Raw genomic sequence first — 15,329 nt, forward strand, 5'->3', positions numbered from 1 at the left:
AGACTTTTTACTCTATTAAAATAATAAGCAATAAAAGTGAAAACAAACCCCATATGCCTTCTTATTGCATTAGCTAAACTTAAAACAGTAACCAACATTAAAGATGACATATTTGAATAACTTTTAAAAGATGGATTTCTATGTTGTAATGTGATGTTTTTCTCACCAAAGCTTTAGATTCTCTTTTAATATATCAGACTAAGGGCCTACTTTGGAATCAGAAAACTTTCTTCTGGTTGTCCTTAACTGCTCTCTGGCCAAGACTCGATATCCCTTTAGTTGCTTATTACCCAGTTCCCACAAGCATTCATTTATTCACAAAGCAACCATGTACTGAGCCTCTTATATGTGTCAGGTACTGTGGTATCCACTGGGGCTATAAAAGCAAGAACTTACAGCTCAAGGAATTCATGATTGAATGGAAGAGACAAATACATAAACAGATAATTGCAACCTGGTGTGAATGGAGGAAAGGAGTATAAGTGATATAACAGGGATATGTAAAGGAAATTGCTAAGATTTATCCAGATACTGTGTTGGCTCTCAGGGAAGCTGTGTGGTCAGAGTATAAGGTGTGCTATCACAAGGGATGTGATTCATTATGATCGATTAGGAGCAGTAGCTTATACAGTAGAGAGGGTATGGTAGCAGTTTTCTGTCAGGTGGCCTTTCTGAGAGTGAGTAAAAGAATCACGTGTTCCATTTGATATGGAACACCATGGATTCATTTCCTTGGCAATAACTGGAAAGGTATTGGGCTCATCGCCAAAGAATCACGTGTTCCATTTGATATGGAACACCATGGATTCATTTCCTTGGCAATAACTGGAAAGGTATTGGGCTCATCGCCAAAGAAATTGCAAAGCTAAGCAGGGAACTGAAGTAGATCTAAAATATTACTGGAGCTGGCCATAGCGGAGACCATTACAGTTTCTGGAGTTTATCCTAAGCTCAGATGGAAATTAGACTCATTCTTGTTTCTGTCAACAGGTTAAGCCTAGACTTTGGCTAATATTAGCTTAGTTGATTTTATGAAGTTCTATCAGTAAATAACCATTGAATGTGTTGATAACTAGCTGAGCTCTAAACAGACAGAGTTTAGAGAGAAGCATTAAGTAGATCTGGTAAGAAGCAGCCTAACCCAAGCGCTGTTGTGGGTAGGTAAGCATGTACTGCAGTTCCAGAGGGAACCTGTGAAGTAGGAGGACATGTCAGGCACAGGTTAACAGGAACCCAGGTATGGATATTGGGAAGTCAGGAATGGATTGGTTCTAAGGATAAGGAGCAAATCAGGAGCTCAGTTCTTGTTTCCAGAATATAACAGGCAACACCCAGATCTGGCCTAAGAGTATGTGGTTACCTCCAACTTGGAACAGGTTTGGTTCCGAAACTCATATATAAACAGGAATTCAAGGTTTAAACAATATTAATTATATTCAATAAGAATTTTTAATTATAGCAAATTTTTAACGCTGATAATCAGCTATAACTTATGATTAATAAGCTAGAATAAGATAGCCTCCATGAATGGGTTTGCTGTTTATTGCCTAAGAAAAACTTATTGTTCTATTATTTCTGTATTTAAGAGCTTCTTCAATAAGGTCTGCTGCTGACACTAAAATAAACTCCAAAGAAAGACATGCAGAGAAAAGATTTCACCTGACAGAACATAGACTCCATCTCTAAAAAAGAAAGAAGAAAGAAAAAGAGGCATCTCCAGGAAAGATGGAACATGGAAATTTTGTTTTGTGTGTTTACTTTGGGGAGATTATTTCTTAGAATCTAAGCTAGTTCAGTCTTCAGCTCCATCATTGCTTCTCCTATCTTTCAGCTTCTCAGAAAGGCTATATTTCTCTTTGTAGCTATTATAAGCTTAAGGGTTTTCTCTTTAAATCTTAAGTTTAAAGATTGTCACTTCCCAAATATATGTTTTTTAGTTTGACTGTCATCTATTGAAATTAGATTGACTGTAATCTATAGAAATTAAGAATTTTTCTTATATAAATCCTTTCTTCTATGTTCCTTTCAGTCTTTTCCCTACCAATTCACAAATGGTCTCCTCATATGTTTCCAAGTATGTAATACAGAATTGATGGTAATGATTTTCAGTTTAGCAATTAATGTTTTAACAACTGAATTTATATAATTCAGATTTTCTTGGCTTTCATGTTAGCTTTCCCTACTGACTTTTTTTTCTTTCTTTTTTTTTTTTTCCTGAGAAAAAGTTTTGCTCTTGTTGCCTAGGCTGGAGTGCAATGGCACCATCTCAGCTCACTGCAACCTGCGCCTCCTGGGTTCAAGTGATTCTCCTGCCTCAGCTTCCTGAGTAGCTGAGATTACTGGCGCCCACCACCATGCCTGGCTAATTTTTTTGTATTTGTAGTAGAGGTGGGGTTTCACCATGTTGGCCAGGCTGGTCCTGAACTCCTGACCTCAGGTGATCACGCACCTCGGCCTCCCAAAGTGCCATATTGACCTTTGACATATTATACTTATTGATGAGTTTTCACTGCATTGGCAATTTGTGATACCAAACGTACCATTTACTGAAATAGTACATAGTAATGAAAGATGTTTTTGTTGATTTTAGGATTTTTAAATTAGTAATTAACCTTTAAAAGATATATTGGTCTAAGTAAGCAAAAAGGGTATTTAAAATGAAATAGATCAGCCAGTGAAACCTAGTCCTAGTAATCTAAGGATACACTCCTCATCACAGAATCACAGATTCATTGTGCTCCAGTGAAATGGCTATATTTGTTTTTTAAAAGGTCCAGAACATTAACATGTTACAAGATCATTGTCAGTTGTAAGCAACCAAGACTCACAAGAGGTTTAATAAACTGGTTTGATGTCATGTTCCACCTTTATTATTGTTGGGTTTTTTTTTTCTTGACTGTTCATAATAGTGATGTTAAAACTTTAAAGAGTTTGGGTTTTTTTGAACTTTGGAAAATTCAGAAGCAAAGCTAAATCTCTTAAAGGTCTGAGTTCCTTGTGACACTTTGATAGTCTGCTGGCCAGCTGCCACCTCTTTCTCAGAGGTTCCAGTAGATCAGGTATGTTCAGCAGAACTTCATGGACTGCTGCAAGTCAGCCTCCTGTGTACTCTGAAGTTTAGCTTGGTTAGAACTGTATCACAGTAACAAATGATAAATTATTCATCTTATGCCATTAGAGCATTCTCTAAGTAAACAGTCTATTGATAAACTCCAGAGAAAAAAGCAGATGGATTCTCTAAGTGTTTGAAAGTAGTTAGGTATATGTAGGCAGAACATGATTAAACCAAGCTTATTTATTTGTTTTTCTCCGAAAACAGTTTTAGTTAATGTTGGTAATCTTCCAGTTGACTAATTATTTTACAATAATTCATTTGTATATAGTAGACAAACAACAAATACCTGTTGAATGAGTGAATGAATTTCCATTAAGTCATTTGTTGATGTTAAATATTCATCTTAGAAACTATACAGGTTTAAAAGATAATGCAAATAATAGAGTTTTGTCCAATATAGTTTGAGTTTTTGTTTGGGGATTTCTATTTATGCTTCTGCTCACCCAACACATTTTAAATGTTTGTTTGAGGACTAATATTTATGTTTCTATTCTGGTAAAAAGGCGAAGAAGCAAGAGGACCAAATGATCTCTAAGGACCATTCTAACTCTAAACTCATTTTCAGAGAACAAACGAGACCAGATGAATACCCATTCCTGATATAAGGTAGACAATAATTATCAAAACTGACAGCAGACGTTGCTTTTATTGGCAATTCATTGGAAGCATTCTCTTCAAAACATAGAAAAAGTCAAGAGTGCTTCATATTACTGATAATATTTAACATTACTTTTATAGACCTACACCTCTAGCAATTAAGGCAATGAAAATGAGATATAAATGTTCAAAAGGAGAAGCTACAACTGTCGCCATTTTGAAAGAATTTGTGATTATCTGCTTAGAAAATCTGAGAAAAAAAGTTAAGATTAGTGAAGGAATTTAATAAGATAGTTGGATATGAAGCAAATATACTAAAGTTAATAGCCTTCCCACACATAAGAAATAACCAATTGAAAATGTAATAGAAATAAAAGGTCTCATTCCCTGTTCAAATTACACAGACTATGAAATGCTTAGGAGTAACTCTACCAAAAAAATTTTTTAATTTATGTGAAGAAAACTCAAAATTTTATTGAAAGACATACGTGAGGACTTGAATATGTAGACATCTGTGTTCCTAGGTTGGAAAATTCAATATTGTGAGACTATCAATTCTCCCAAAATTTAATATCATCTCAAACAAAATACCAGTAGGATTTTTAAAATAGAACTTGATACACTGATTTCTAAATTACATATCAGTCATCACAAATATTTTTTAAAAGATTGACAGTGGCCAGGCGTGGTGGCTGACACCTGTAATCCCAGCACTTTGGGAGGCTGAGGCAGGCGGATCATGAGGTCAAGAGATTGAGACCATCCTGGCCAACATGGTGAAACCCTGTCTCTACCAAAAATACAAAAATTAGCTGGGCGTGATGGTGTACCTGTAGTCCCAGCTACTTGGGAGGCTGAGGCAGGAGAGTCACTTAAAACTGGAGTAGGAGGGTGCGGAGGTTGCAGTGAACCAAGATTATGCCACTGCACTCCATCCTGGCGACAGAGCAACTCTCTGTCTCAACAAAAAAGACTGACAGGTACAGTCTTGTTTTACTTAATGTCAAAACATATTCCAAAGATATAGCCATTAAAACAATATGGTATTTGAGTAGGAAGAGACAAGTCAGTAGAAGAGAATAGAAAACTTAAAAACCAACCCAAGTATTGGTTTTCTGTCCTGCTCTCCATCCCATCTCATTCTCCAACCAGATGAGCTGAGTTCTCCTAGTTGAAGATAAGTAGACTATTCTGCGATCAGACCAGTTTACTGGGTTATCATGGGGAAATTGTTATTTACTTTTTTTTTTTTTGAGACAGAGTCTTGCTGTGTCACCCAGACTGGAGTGCAGTGGCGTGATCTTGACTCACTGCAGCCTCTGCCTTACAGGTTTCAAGTGATTTTCCTGCCTCAGCCTCCCAGGTAGCTGGGATTACAGGCATGTGCCACCACACCCAGCCAATTTTTGTATTTTTAATAGAGATGAGGTTTCACCATGTTGGCCAGGCTGGTCTCGAACTCCTGACCTCAAGTGATCCTCTTGCCTTGTTCTCCCAAAGTGCTGTGATTACAGGCGTGAGCCACTGCGCCTGGCCGTTATATACTTTTTACCAGTCCCTTTTTCATCTGAGCGGTGAATATATATATATATATATATATATTTGTGCCTGAGGCACAAACCCTTTCCAAACTCCTTCCTGATCTTCTTTTAAAGTGGTGCTATATAGAAATATGGGCACCCACCTAATACCATTATCAAAACCCCACCTAATACCATTGCTAAGACAACAGGAGTGGATTCATACAGTGGAGTTTTAATGACAACGTTCAACTCTGCTTGGTGAGATTTCTTCTCATACCCTTAGTCGGGGTTAAAGAATGCAATCTTTTCTATAGTTCTGCTTATTTTCTCTTACTTCGGCATAGGATGGATTAGAAGTAACAATCACAGGCCATTACTATAAAACTGTAGGGAAGTAATAATGAGTCCCTGAACAAAGGTGGTGGCAGTGGTTTTGATGTGTGAAATTAGAGACAGGACTACAGGCTTTGTTAATTGATTGTTAGGAGAGGTAAAGGAGGAGGAGGGGTTGCCAGCATTAGCTTATATAGAAGGTGGATCATATTCCCAGCAGCAGTGGTCAGGCAGGTTTGGTAAGCTGGGGCATTGATAGACTATGCTTAAGGACAGAAAATTTGATGAGAAAACAGGCATCTCAGGAGCAGTAGTGGCAACACCAGGTAGAGACAGAAGCCACAGATCAAGTCTGGATTAGGTCAGAGCAAATATAGATGTTATAGGCTGAAACTTGGGGTGCAGAATGTTAGACCAAGGCATGCTTCAGATCATGGTGCATAAACAGTGGGAGCTCCAGGCTGAGTGGTCCTCCATGAAATTCACTGGTGAGAAATCATGGTTGATTGATGTCACCTAGGCCCAGGGAAATGGCCTAGCAAGAAAAAGGCGGAAAAGTCAACTCTAGTTACAGATAAGATTGTTTTCCCACCTTGAGAGGAAAAAGAAACCCCTGGTATATGCGTGTACAAGGGGACTAATATGGTAGTCTGATCCCTGAGGATTATTCAGGGAAATTATTGCTCATTTTTCCCAGTGAGTTGTTCAGTATCTCATGTCTCACCCACGGCAGAGCCAAAACAATTTCCCAGTACCTGTGGATACCTGAACAATTGTTATCAATATATACTGCTGAGCCAACTTGTCTTTGGTACTAGGCTACTTTATCTTTCTAAAGCACCATTTTCTTTGAGTCATTGCTCCACTTCAGCAACTCCTAAGACCATTTGTTTACTGTCAAATTCAGCTCCAGGGCTTTAGTCTGGCATTCAGAAATCATTAGCTTGCCATACTTTTACCACACTTTTCCATTAATGTGAATCCTCTGCTCAGGAAGATTATGACCGTCTTTTAAATAATGCTGTAGAAACCCCAAATGTTCATATCTTTTCTGGCATTAAAATTTGTAATTTTTCCTGAAACGTTCTTTTTAAGCTCACCGTCTTCTCCCTTTCTTGTTTGCTTGCATTTAACCTATTCCCTTTCTCTGTGCCTTTTGTCTCTCCAACTAGCATTCTGTCTTTCCATATAGATTGGTATTCATTCCTTAAAGACAGACACCACAAATTCCATTTCTTACACTGTTAAAAGTGGGGAGCCAAACTTTTTTTCAGTTTTTATTTAACTGCTACTGTAATGTTTTGAGAAGTCTTAGTCTTCAGGATGATGAAAAAGATTAATCATTTGCCTGGCTTTTCATTTAATAAGGTGTAACTTAGAAATAAAGTAGTATTCTTGCTAAAAGTTTCTATGGATTGTTTTTGCTATGGCTTCTCAAGGTACTAAATATTTAAATAGTTTTTTCCTTATATGAAATAATTTTTATGAAATAAGTGAAAATATAATTTGTGTATTATTGATAATCATGTAAATTGCTATAAACTCCCTGAAGACAGTTTGACTAAAAGATCTTCTTTGACCAATCAGTTTCACTCCTTAGGATTAAGGGAGGCTAGGCAGGAGAACTGAACTCGGGAGGCAGAGGTTGCAGTGAGCTGAGATCTTGCCACTGCGCTCCAGCCTGGGTGAGAGTGAGACTGTCTCAAAAAAAAAAAATGTATCCTGTGTAACTGTTTATGGATATTTCTAGATATTTTCAGGGTTCAGCATTGTACCATTGTTTTACAATAGCAAAAGATTAGAAATTAACTGAATAACCACGTGGAATTGTTTATGTTTTACTATAAACATTTACTGTGAAATATTATACAGTTAACAAAAATGGTCTTCTACAAGAATAGTGACCTAGGAAAATAGTCCTGAAGTTTTAGTAAGTAAAAAAGCCAGATTACTGAACAATATATATGGTATAATCCCATTTTCTTTGCCAAAAGAAAGCAAAAACAATTATATCTATAAACTTTTAAAGTCTGTTTTCCAATTTCATACAGTAACTACTAGAATATTTAGTGACATAGAAAAATGGCCCTGATAATTGATAAGTGAAAAATATCAGGTTACTGAACAGCATGTGTGGTAAAATCGTACTTTTTTGCCAAAAATAAAATTATACTTACAAATTTTTAAAAATTCTGTCTTCTAAGTTGCATGTAATAGCCATGCATTACTCCTGTAATCAGGAAAATAAATTGTTTTATTAAAAAAAATAATTTGCTCTGGTTACTTCAGAGAGAAAATAACAGTGGAATATCTATAAAGAAAGCTCGAAATGAAGGAAAAGAGACCCCTCCCCCCATATACAACACACTTTCTAATTATATTAATTTTCAGCAAACTTTAATTCTAGGTAAAATTCAGACCAGTGATGGTCACTATCCTTTAGTGATCTAGAATTAGCAGTTTCACTTTGAATCTAAATATGACCACTAAATGGTTTCCTTAGTGGTAATTATAAGTGGCCTATTGGGGTTTTACTTTCTTCTTTTAGAAAAATAATGGCTGTTGTGAATAGACTTGTAATTAAATACATTAGCCTGTAAGAGTGCATAGTAGACATTCAGCAGGTGCTGGTGTTCCTTCTAAAGGTACCATTGGCTCCATAATTAAATGTTCTCTTAAGACTGAAGCTTAAGAAATAAACAAAAAAAATCACAAATCACTTCTTCAAAGTGCCAGTTTAAAATCCTTAAGCTCTTAATGATACTTATTATAGGATCTTTTGAAAATTAATTTTATGTATGTGAATAATTTATTAATAAAGTGATTAATATTTTTCAGAAGATGATATTCTCACCCTTCTTCATTTACTCTGTTAATTCACTTTTAACATAATTAAAAGTATTTATCTTCTAGAAGGAGGTATTAATTCACATGATCCAAATTTATTTACTTTCTCAACTTTAGGTTGCTATTGGCAGAACAGACACTGAAGACTTAGACCTTTATGCCACATCTCGGGAGAGGCGATTTCGTTTATTTGCTTCTGTAGAATGTGAAGGGCAGTTATTCATGACTCCATATGATTTTATTTTGGCTGTCACAACAGATGAGCCCAAGTGTGAGTATACTTTTGAAATTATCTTAATAATTTTATAATTTTTTTTATCTCTAACTTGTATAAGTTTTTTTAGAAGAACTGAATAATGTGGTATTTCACATAATATTGTGCTATTCAATGTTATCAAACTGATATTTCTTAACAAACTCTTACCTCTCTTTTCAGAAACTTTCAATTGCTCTATCTTTCTCAGCATAACATCATCTTACTTTTGATACTCTTTATAAAAGACTCATATTCTGCCTATTCATTCTTATATCAAACCTGAACAGAGTAATTCAGAGAACTGGCTTTGAGGTTAGCCCTGGGCAAGAATTATACCTGTATCTCTTCTAAATTTGTCATAGCTCCTGTAGTGTTAATATATTAATAATAGTTTAATTATTTCGCACCTTTTCACACATTAGACCAATGGTTCTCAAACTTTTTGGCAGTATGTACATTCTTACAAATCTCTTAATATCTAACTTAACAGAAGACATCTGTATTCTCACATGTGCTTTTTTATTTGATCTGTTACAATATGTTGTTTTCCATTAAGTATATGAAGAAAAGCTACCTCACAGATATAGGTAGTAAAAAAAATATTTTAATAGCCTTTTTAGATAATTATGGATACTCTCCTTTGATACTGTATCACAATTGGCTAGTGATAGTTTAGGCTTCAAAAGCCTCTACAGATGGTGGTAAAAGAGTAATGAGGACTAAGGGTTTCTGGCTGGCTTACCTGGATGGATAGCAGTAGGGATGAGGTTTGGGGAGAAAAATCACAGTTTCAATTTTGGTCATGATCTATTTGAGACACCTTGGATATGTAAAAGGATGCAGTAGGATTTTTTTTTAAAATAATTCATTTCAGTTCACTGAAAGATAACTCACTAAAAATCAGTATACCAAATAATCATTTGTTTGACCCATATGTGCTTAAAACTCACACAAATACTTTAACTTAGACTAAAACAGTTAGAGCCATTTTTTTCTCCAGAGTCAGCGATATGGCAAAAATGAACCTTAAAATAAATCCTTAATAACTTGGCATATTGGCTACTTGACAGATTAGCTTTTAATGAATTTTCGATTCTTGGAATTATTTCCACTGGCTATCAAGGGAGAGATACAGGTACGTATTTAGGATTCATCTTTGCATGACTGCTAACTAATACAATATACATGAATGACATTGCGTAGGAAAGCTGTATAGGATGAGAATATAGATAACCAAAGACTAGGCCTTGAGGAATTTCTGTTCTTTGAAAGATGAATGGACAAAGGGCTTTGAAAGGATGAGCTTCAAAAGGAGACATAGGAGTGGCCAGAGACATAGGAAGAAAATCATAAGGGTATGTAGTCACAGAAGCCAAGTAAAATAGCCAGAATTGCCAATTGAGTGGAATGCTACTGAGAATTCAAGTTAATTGAGGATGGGAAAATGCCCACTAGATATAGTAACATGAAGGCTATTGATGGTTTTTTAAAATGATGTTTCAGTGGAGTCATTAGGGCAATTGCAGGAGTGAGTAGCAGATGAAGAAATGAAGACGATGAGTGTAAAGGACTCTTAAATATTTAGTTGCAAAAGAGAAAGGAACTGAAAGGTAGCTGGAATGGAATTTAAAGTAGACACTTTTGCTCATGCAAGATTTTAAATTAAAAAAAAATTTTAACCAGAAACTATGAGGGTAGCATCTAAAGGAATGGAAACTACATAAGCAAAAACATGAAATCAAGACAGTATATGGTATAGTCATGTAGCCACTTAAGGAATGTGTAGGATTATATAGTGATAGAAAAGGTCGAAAATTAAGTGGTGTTCTTTTTTTTCTTTTAAAAATTTGAAGGCCTAGGATAAGGATTATATCCCTTATATTTAATCCATTTGATACAACATAGATTCTGTATTACTGAATTAGTATAGATTTAATACTAATTTATTAATAAATATAAATAATCTATGTTGTACCAAATCAATTAAATAAAAACGTATGGAATATCTATACATCTACTTCTGTATTAAGGGCCTTTTCTGTGTGCTACGGGGGATAAAAAGTCTGTGCACTCAGGAAACTTACAATATTATGAGAGGACATAAGATACAGAAACAACCAGCTCCAAGGTAGAATATGGTTACCTGGCACATGATAGGTATACAATAAATATGTCTTGAATGAAGGAATTTCTTAGATGCTAAATGGTATTTTATATCCAATTCCATAATTTTTTCAAACATATTTGAAAGCTATTCTTTAAATGATACTTGATAATCTATCATTTTTTTGAGTCAGGGCCTTGCCCTGTCCCCCAGTCTGGAGTGCTGTGATGTGTTCATAGCTCCCTGCAGCCTCAACCTCCCAGGCTCAAGTGATCCTCCCACCTCAGCCTCCCAAGTGGCTGGGACTACAGGCACACGCCACCATGCCACCAGCTAATTTTTAAATCGTTTTGTGGAGACAGGGTTTTGCTATGTTGCCCAGGCTCAAGCAGTCCACCTGCCTCAGCCTCTGAAAGTGCTCGGATTACAGACATGAGCCACTGTGCCTGGCCTCAATTTCATATTTTGAAAACTTGTACTTCATTATTTCCTAGAATTTTTTTCTTCACAAAACACTCACTGGAAGCACACTGTTGGACTTTGCTTTTTGGAAATAACTTTTATGGTGATTCTTCTGATAAGTATTTGAAAACCATAAATTAAGAGTAAAAAACTGGTTTAATATTACAAAAAATGTATTCAGGATATTTTACAACCACAACCTCAGTTAATTTCTAACCACCACTTTTCAAACATAATTAAGAACAATCACATAAGATCAAGATATTCATAAAACCTGTTTTGAAAGTTGGGGTTTTAGAAAAGAAAAAGAATAGAAAAATGTTTCATGGAGTGAGTATTAAATCAGATACATTAAAAATGTGGCATAATGAAATTTGATTTGTGTTTAATCCTGGGCACTTACTGGCTTTGAAAACTTGGTTATTTAATCTTCTGTTTCTTCATTTATAAAAATAATAGCCTCATGATTTTTTTGAAGATATAATTAATCAATTCTGCTTAGTCTAGTATGTGGTACACAGTAAACATTTAATATTGTTATGTCATTATCATCATCATCATCATTTGAATTCATAGCCATGAGTTTTTTTTTCCCCAAGATGGAGTCAAGCTCTGTCACCCAGGCTGGAGCACAATGGCCTGATCTCGGCTTTCTGCAGCCTCCTCCTCCTGGGTTCAAGCAATTCTCCCGCCTCAGTCTCCCAAGTAGCTGGGATTACAGGCACCTGTCATCATGGCTGGCTAATTTTTGTATTTTTGTAGAGACAGGATTTCACCATTTTGGCCAGGCTGGTCTCAAACTTCTGACCTCAGGTGATCTGCCAGCCTCAGCCTCCCAAAGTGTTGGGATTACAGGTGTGAGCCACCACACCCAGCCCATAGCCATGATAATTTTTAAGCAAATATTTATACAACATTCATTTTTTTCCCTGTCTAAAATCATAGTCATGATTTTTAAAAGTCTTTGATATCATTTTATGATGACATTCAACAGGGAAAAGATGGTATGCTGTGTAAATATTTGCTTTAAAGTTATAGATCAAATAAATGTTGAGATACCTGATTGTTGATTATAATTTTGCATTACAATCTTGTTTTGCTTACTTAAATAGAACCTAAATGGTGACTTTCTTTTCTAGAACTAAAATCAGTAATTATTTTCCAACATAGCATCAAGAATTATTTCAATTTAGATTTTTAAACATTTATTGTTAAAATTTTCAGACATACAGAAATATATTTAAAATATAATGAACATCAACCTACAGCTTAAGAAATAATATTTCCAATGGAATTGAAGTCCTTCTCTACCTAAGTTATATTTATATATGCAGTAACTTCATATGAAATAAGGAATTTAGAAAGTCAGAAAATCCTTTGAAGAACAATCTTGATGGCTCTTTAGTCTTTATTTAAAAAGCTAATAATACTGAACATGGTGACATTTCCGGCAGAATGAATATGGCTTTTGTGAATAATTTACCATGGAAATCTCATAAACCCTACAAAACTCAAGAGTACATCTAACTTCCTCTTTTGATTAATATCTTCTTAGCATTGCATAAGAGCATGTGCATGTACTTTTCTGCCATTTATTTTTCTTCTTACTGCTATATTTTGAGAGCAACAGAATAATAAGTATTATTTGTATTGTTCTATTCTTTGTTAAAAGGGAAGTGTCTTTGCAAAATGAACGTAGATAGTATCATAGTTAAGGTTACGTGCTAAATTCTAATGTCTAGACCTGTGACTTGAATCACTTGATTACACATTTGTATAAACGGTCTTGGATAGAGGAAGGATGTTGTTGTTACGTAAAGAAGAACTCTATCATTAGAAACATATTTCTTCTCTTTTGATTTTAAATTGAGTTGTTTTATTGCCTAATAAAGAAAAATTACATAGCAAAAATTGCTTTTTTTGTTATTTTGAATTTGATATATTATTAATTATATGAAATAGCACCATTACCAGGTAAAAAAAGATGTTGGTTGGCATTATTGTAATGTAGCTGAAATAATTAATATTTACCAGTTTCCTAACACAGCTGTATTATAGGGCTTCATCGCATGTAAAGCTGGCGTTAATTCTTAGGCAGGCATTAAATATTTACATTAAATATTTACAAATCTGAGCAAAGGAAATAGCAATACTGACTACACATTTGTCCCAATATTGTAAGTTTTCTAGTGTTCGAGATCTTTGGGGATATGAGGAGGAATCAGAAAAAGAAAGTGATCCCTGATATCTTATTCAGCTATAACACTCTTACTTCAGAGATGCTTCTTGAATAGTTGTAGGGAAGAATAATGAAACAGGACAAATTTCCCCATCACTTCACATAACCTCCATTTCCTTTCCTTTCTTTTTCTCTTTCTCCAATCCTTCTTCACCCTAGAGAGACCTGGCCTATGAATTATGTCATGGAACAATAGTATAGGAAAGATCACAAATAATACCTTAAAATTATAGTTTATCTGTGTTAATATTATTTTATATTCTAGTTTGAATATTTCATAAGAATCATTATTTTTACTTTTCAGCCCACAAGATGTTTAACATGGAGAAAGTTAGGGTTACTTTATTAGTCCAGAAAGCCCCAAATTAAGATGATATCACTGTGGAGAAATGTTTCCTATATCACTGATACTTATAAACAGTGCATAGTATATAAAACAAATAGATAATATATGTAAGATTATATTACAGATCCAAATTTTGAGGTTAAAAAAACTTGCCTTTTGGACATAAAAGTTTGGTTATCAGTTATGGTTATAGATGATTAGCAAATATGGGTATATATTACATGATGTATTTATTATCTAATTATCTTATATTTGTTTATTTTAGTTGCCAAAACTTGGAAGTCACTTTCCAAACAGGTGAGTTAAAGCTCTTGGTGGATATACACAAATTTTATATGTGCATGCATTTATGTGTATATAATTTAAATATGTATTTCATAAAATATATTACATACTTTTATACATTTTATAATTTTTTTGCAAATTGAATCACATCAGGTTGCCTTTTTTATCCTCCAGATTGTCAGGGGAAAAAAAAAAGAGGGACCTTTCTAAGAGTTGGTGAAAATGTAGATTACTGGTAAATCTCATGTGCAAACATAAGATTTACCATAAAACTGGTATACCCACTTTGAAAAACAATTTGGCATTATCTACTAAAATTGAAGATATGCCTACCCTATACCTAGTAAATGCATGCCTGCATTTAAATTCTGCAATAGTGCTTGCACATATACCTTGTAAAGTTGAGCTTGAATATACTCTGTAATCTAGTAATTTCTAGACTAAATACACTGGTATCTAGTATATACCAGTGTATATACCTAGGGAAACTCTTGCTTATATGCAGGAGAGGTTCATAAGAATGTTTCTAGATTATATGTAGTGGCCCCAAAACTTTAATATATCAATACTAGACCATAAATAAATTTTGATATATTCATATAGTATACTATACAATAGTGAAAACAAATGAATTATAACAGTGCTTTAACTGGATGAGTCTCAAAAACATAATGGTAAACAAAATAAGCAATTCAAAAATATAAAGTATCATTCTATTTGTATAAAGTTCAAAACTTGGAAAATGAAATCATTATTTAGGATACATTCACATGTGGGAAAACTAAGGAAGAATTAACTAAATTCAAGATAGTATTCATCTTAAGGATGACAGTGGGAAATATCAGTGATGGACTCAAAGAAGCTTCTAAAGTACTGATCATTTTCTATTTTTTAACTTAACTATTTCTAACTTTAAATTGCATATATATTCCTGTTATACTTTTATACATATGATTTTATTATTTAAAAAAATAGTATTAGAAATCTGGAGAACGTCCTTAACTACTTAAAGGGAGTCCTCCAAAAGCCTATAGTAAATGTCATGGTCATTTGTGAAACTTCAGAGGCATTCTCTTTAAAGTTAGGTATATTAGTCCCCCTTTATCAGTGGGTAACATGCACTAAAACCCCTGGTAGTGAATGCTGAAAATTTAAAGAGTACTGAACCTTATACATACTATGTTTTTTTAATCTGATAGATGAGACAACTACTGGGTGCCTA

At 34.4% G+C, this 15,329-nt stretch overlaps 1 protein-coding gene across 8 annotated transcripts in view; it reads left to right on the forward strand.

The window, feature by feature from the left end:
- The window catches only part of MICU3 (mitochondrial calcium uptake family member 3), a 95,474-nt gene that overhangs the window by 28,211 nt on the left and 51,934 nt on the right, over positions 1-15,329 (forward strand). For all 8 annotated transcript variants that reach the window (XM_021665098.2, XM_021665101.2, XM_021665099.2 and 5 more), the window contains exons 2-3: positions 8,533-8,686; positions 14,088-14,119. In XM_021665098.2, the coding sequence (XP_021520773.1) occupies positions 8,533-8,686; positions 14,088-14,119 (186 nt within the window). The remainder of the gene's footprint in view (positions 1-8,532; positions 8,687-14,087; positions 14,120-15,329) is intronic.

This window comes from Aotus nancymaae, unplaced genomic scaffold (genome assembly GCF_030222135.1).
Source record: "Aotus nancymaae isolate 86718 unplaced genomic scaffold, 86718_ANA_hifiasm-v0.15.2.pri h1tg000079l, whole genome shotgun sequence".
Taxonomy (NCBI): Eukaryota; Metazoa; Chordata; class Mammalia; order Primates; family Aotidae; genus Aotus; species Aotus nancymaae.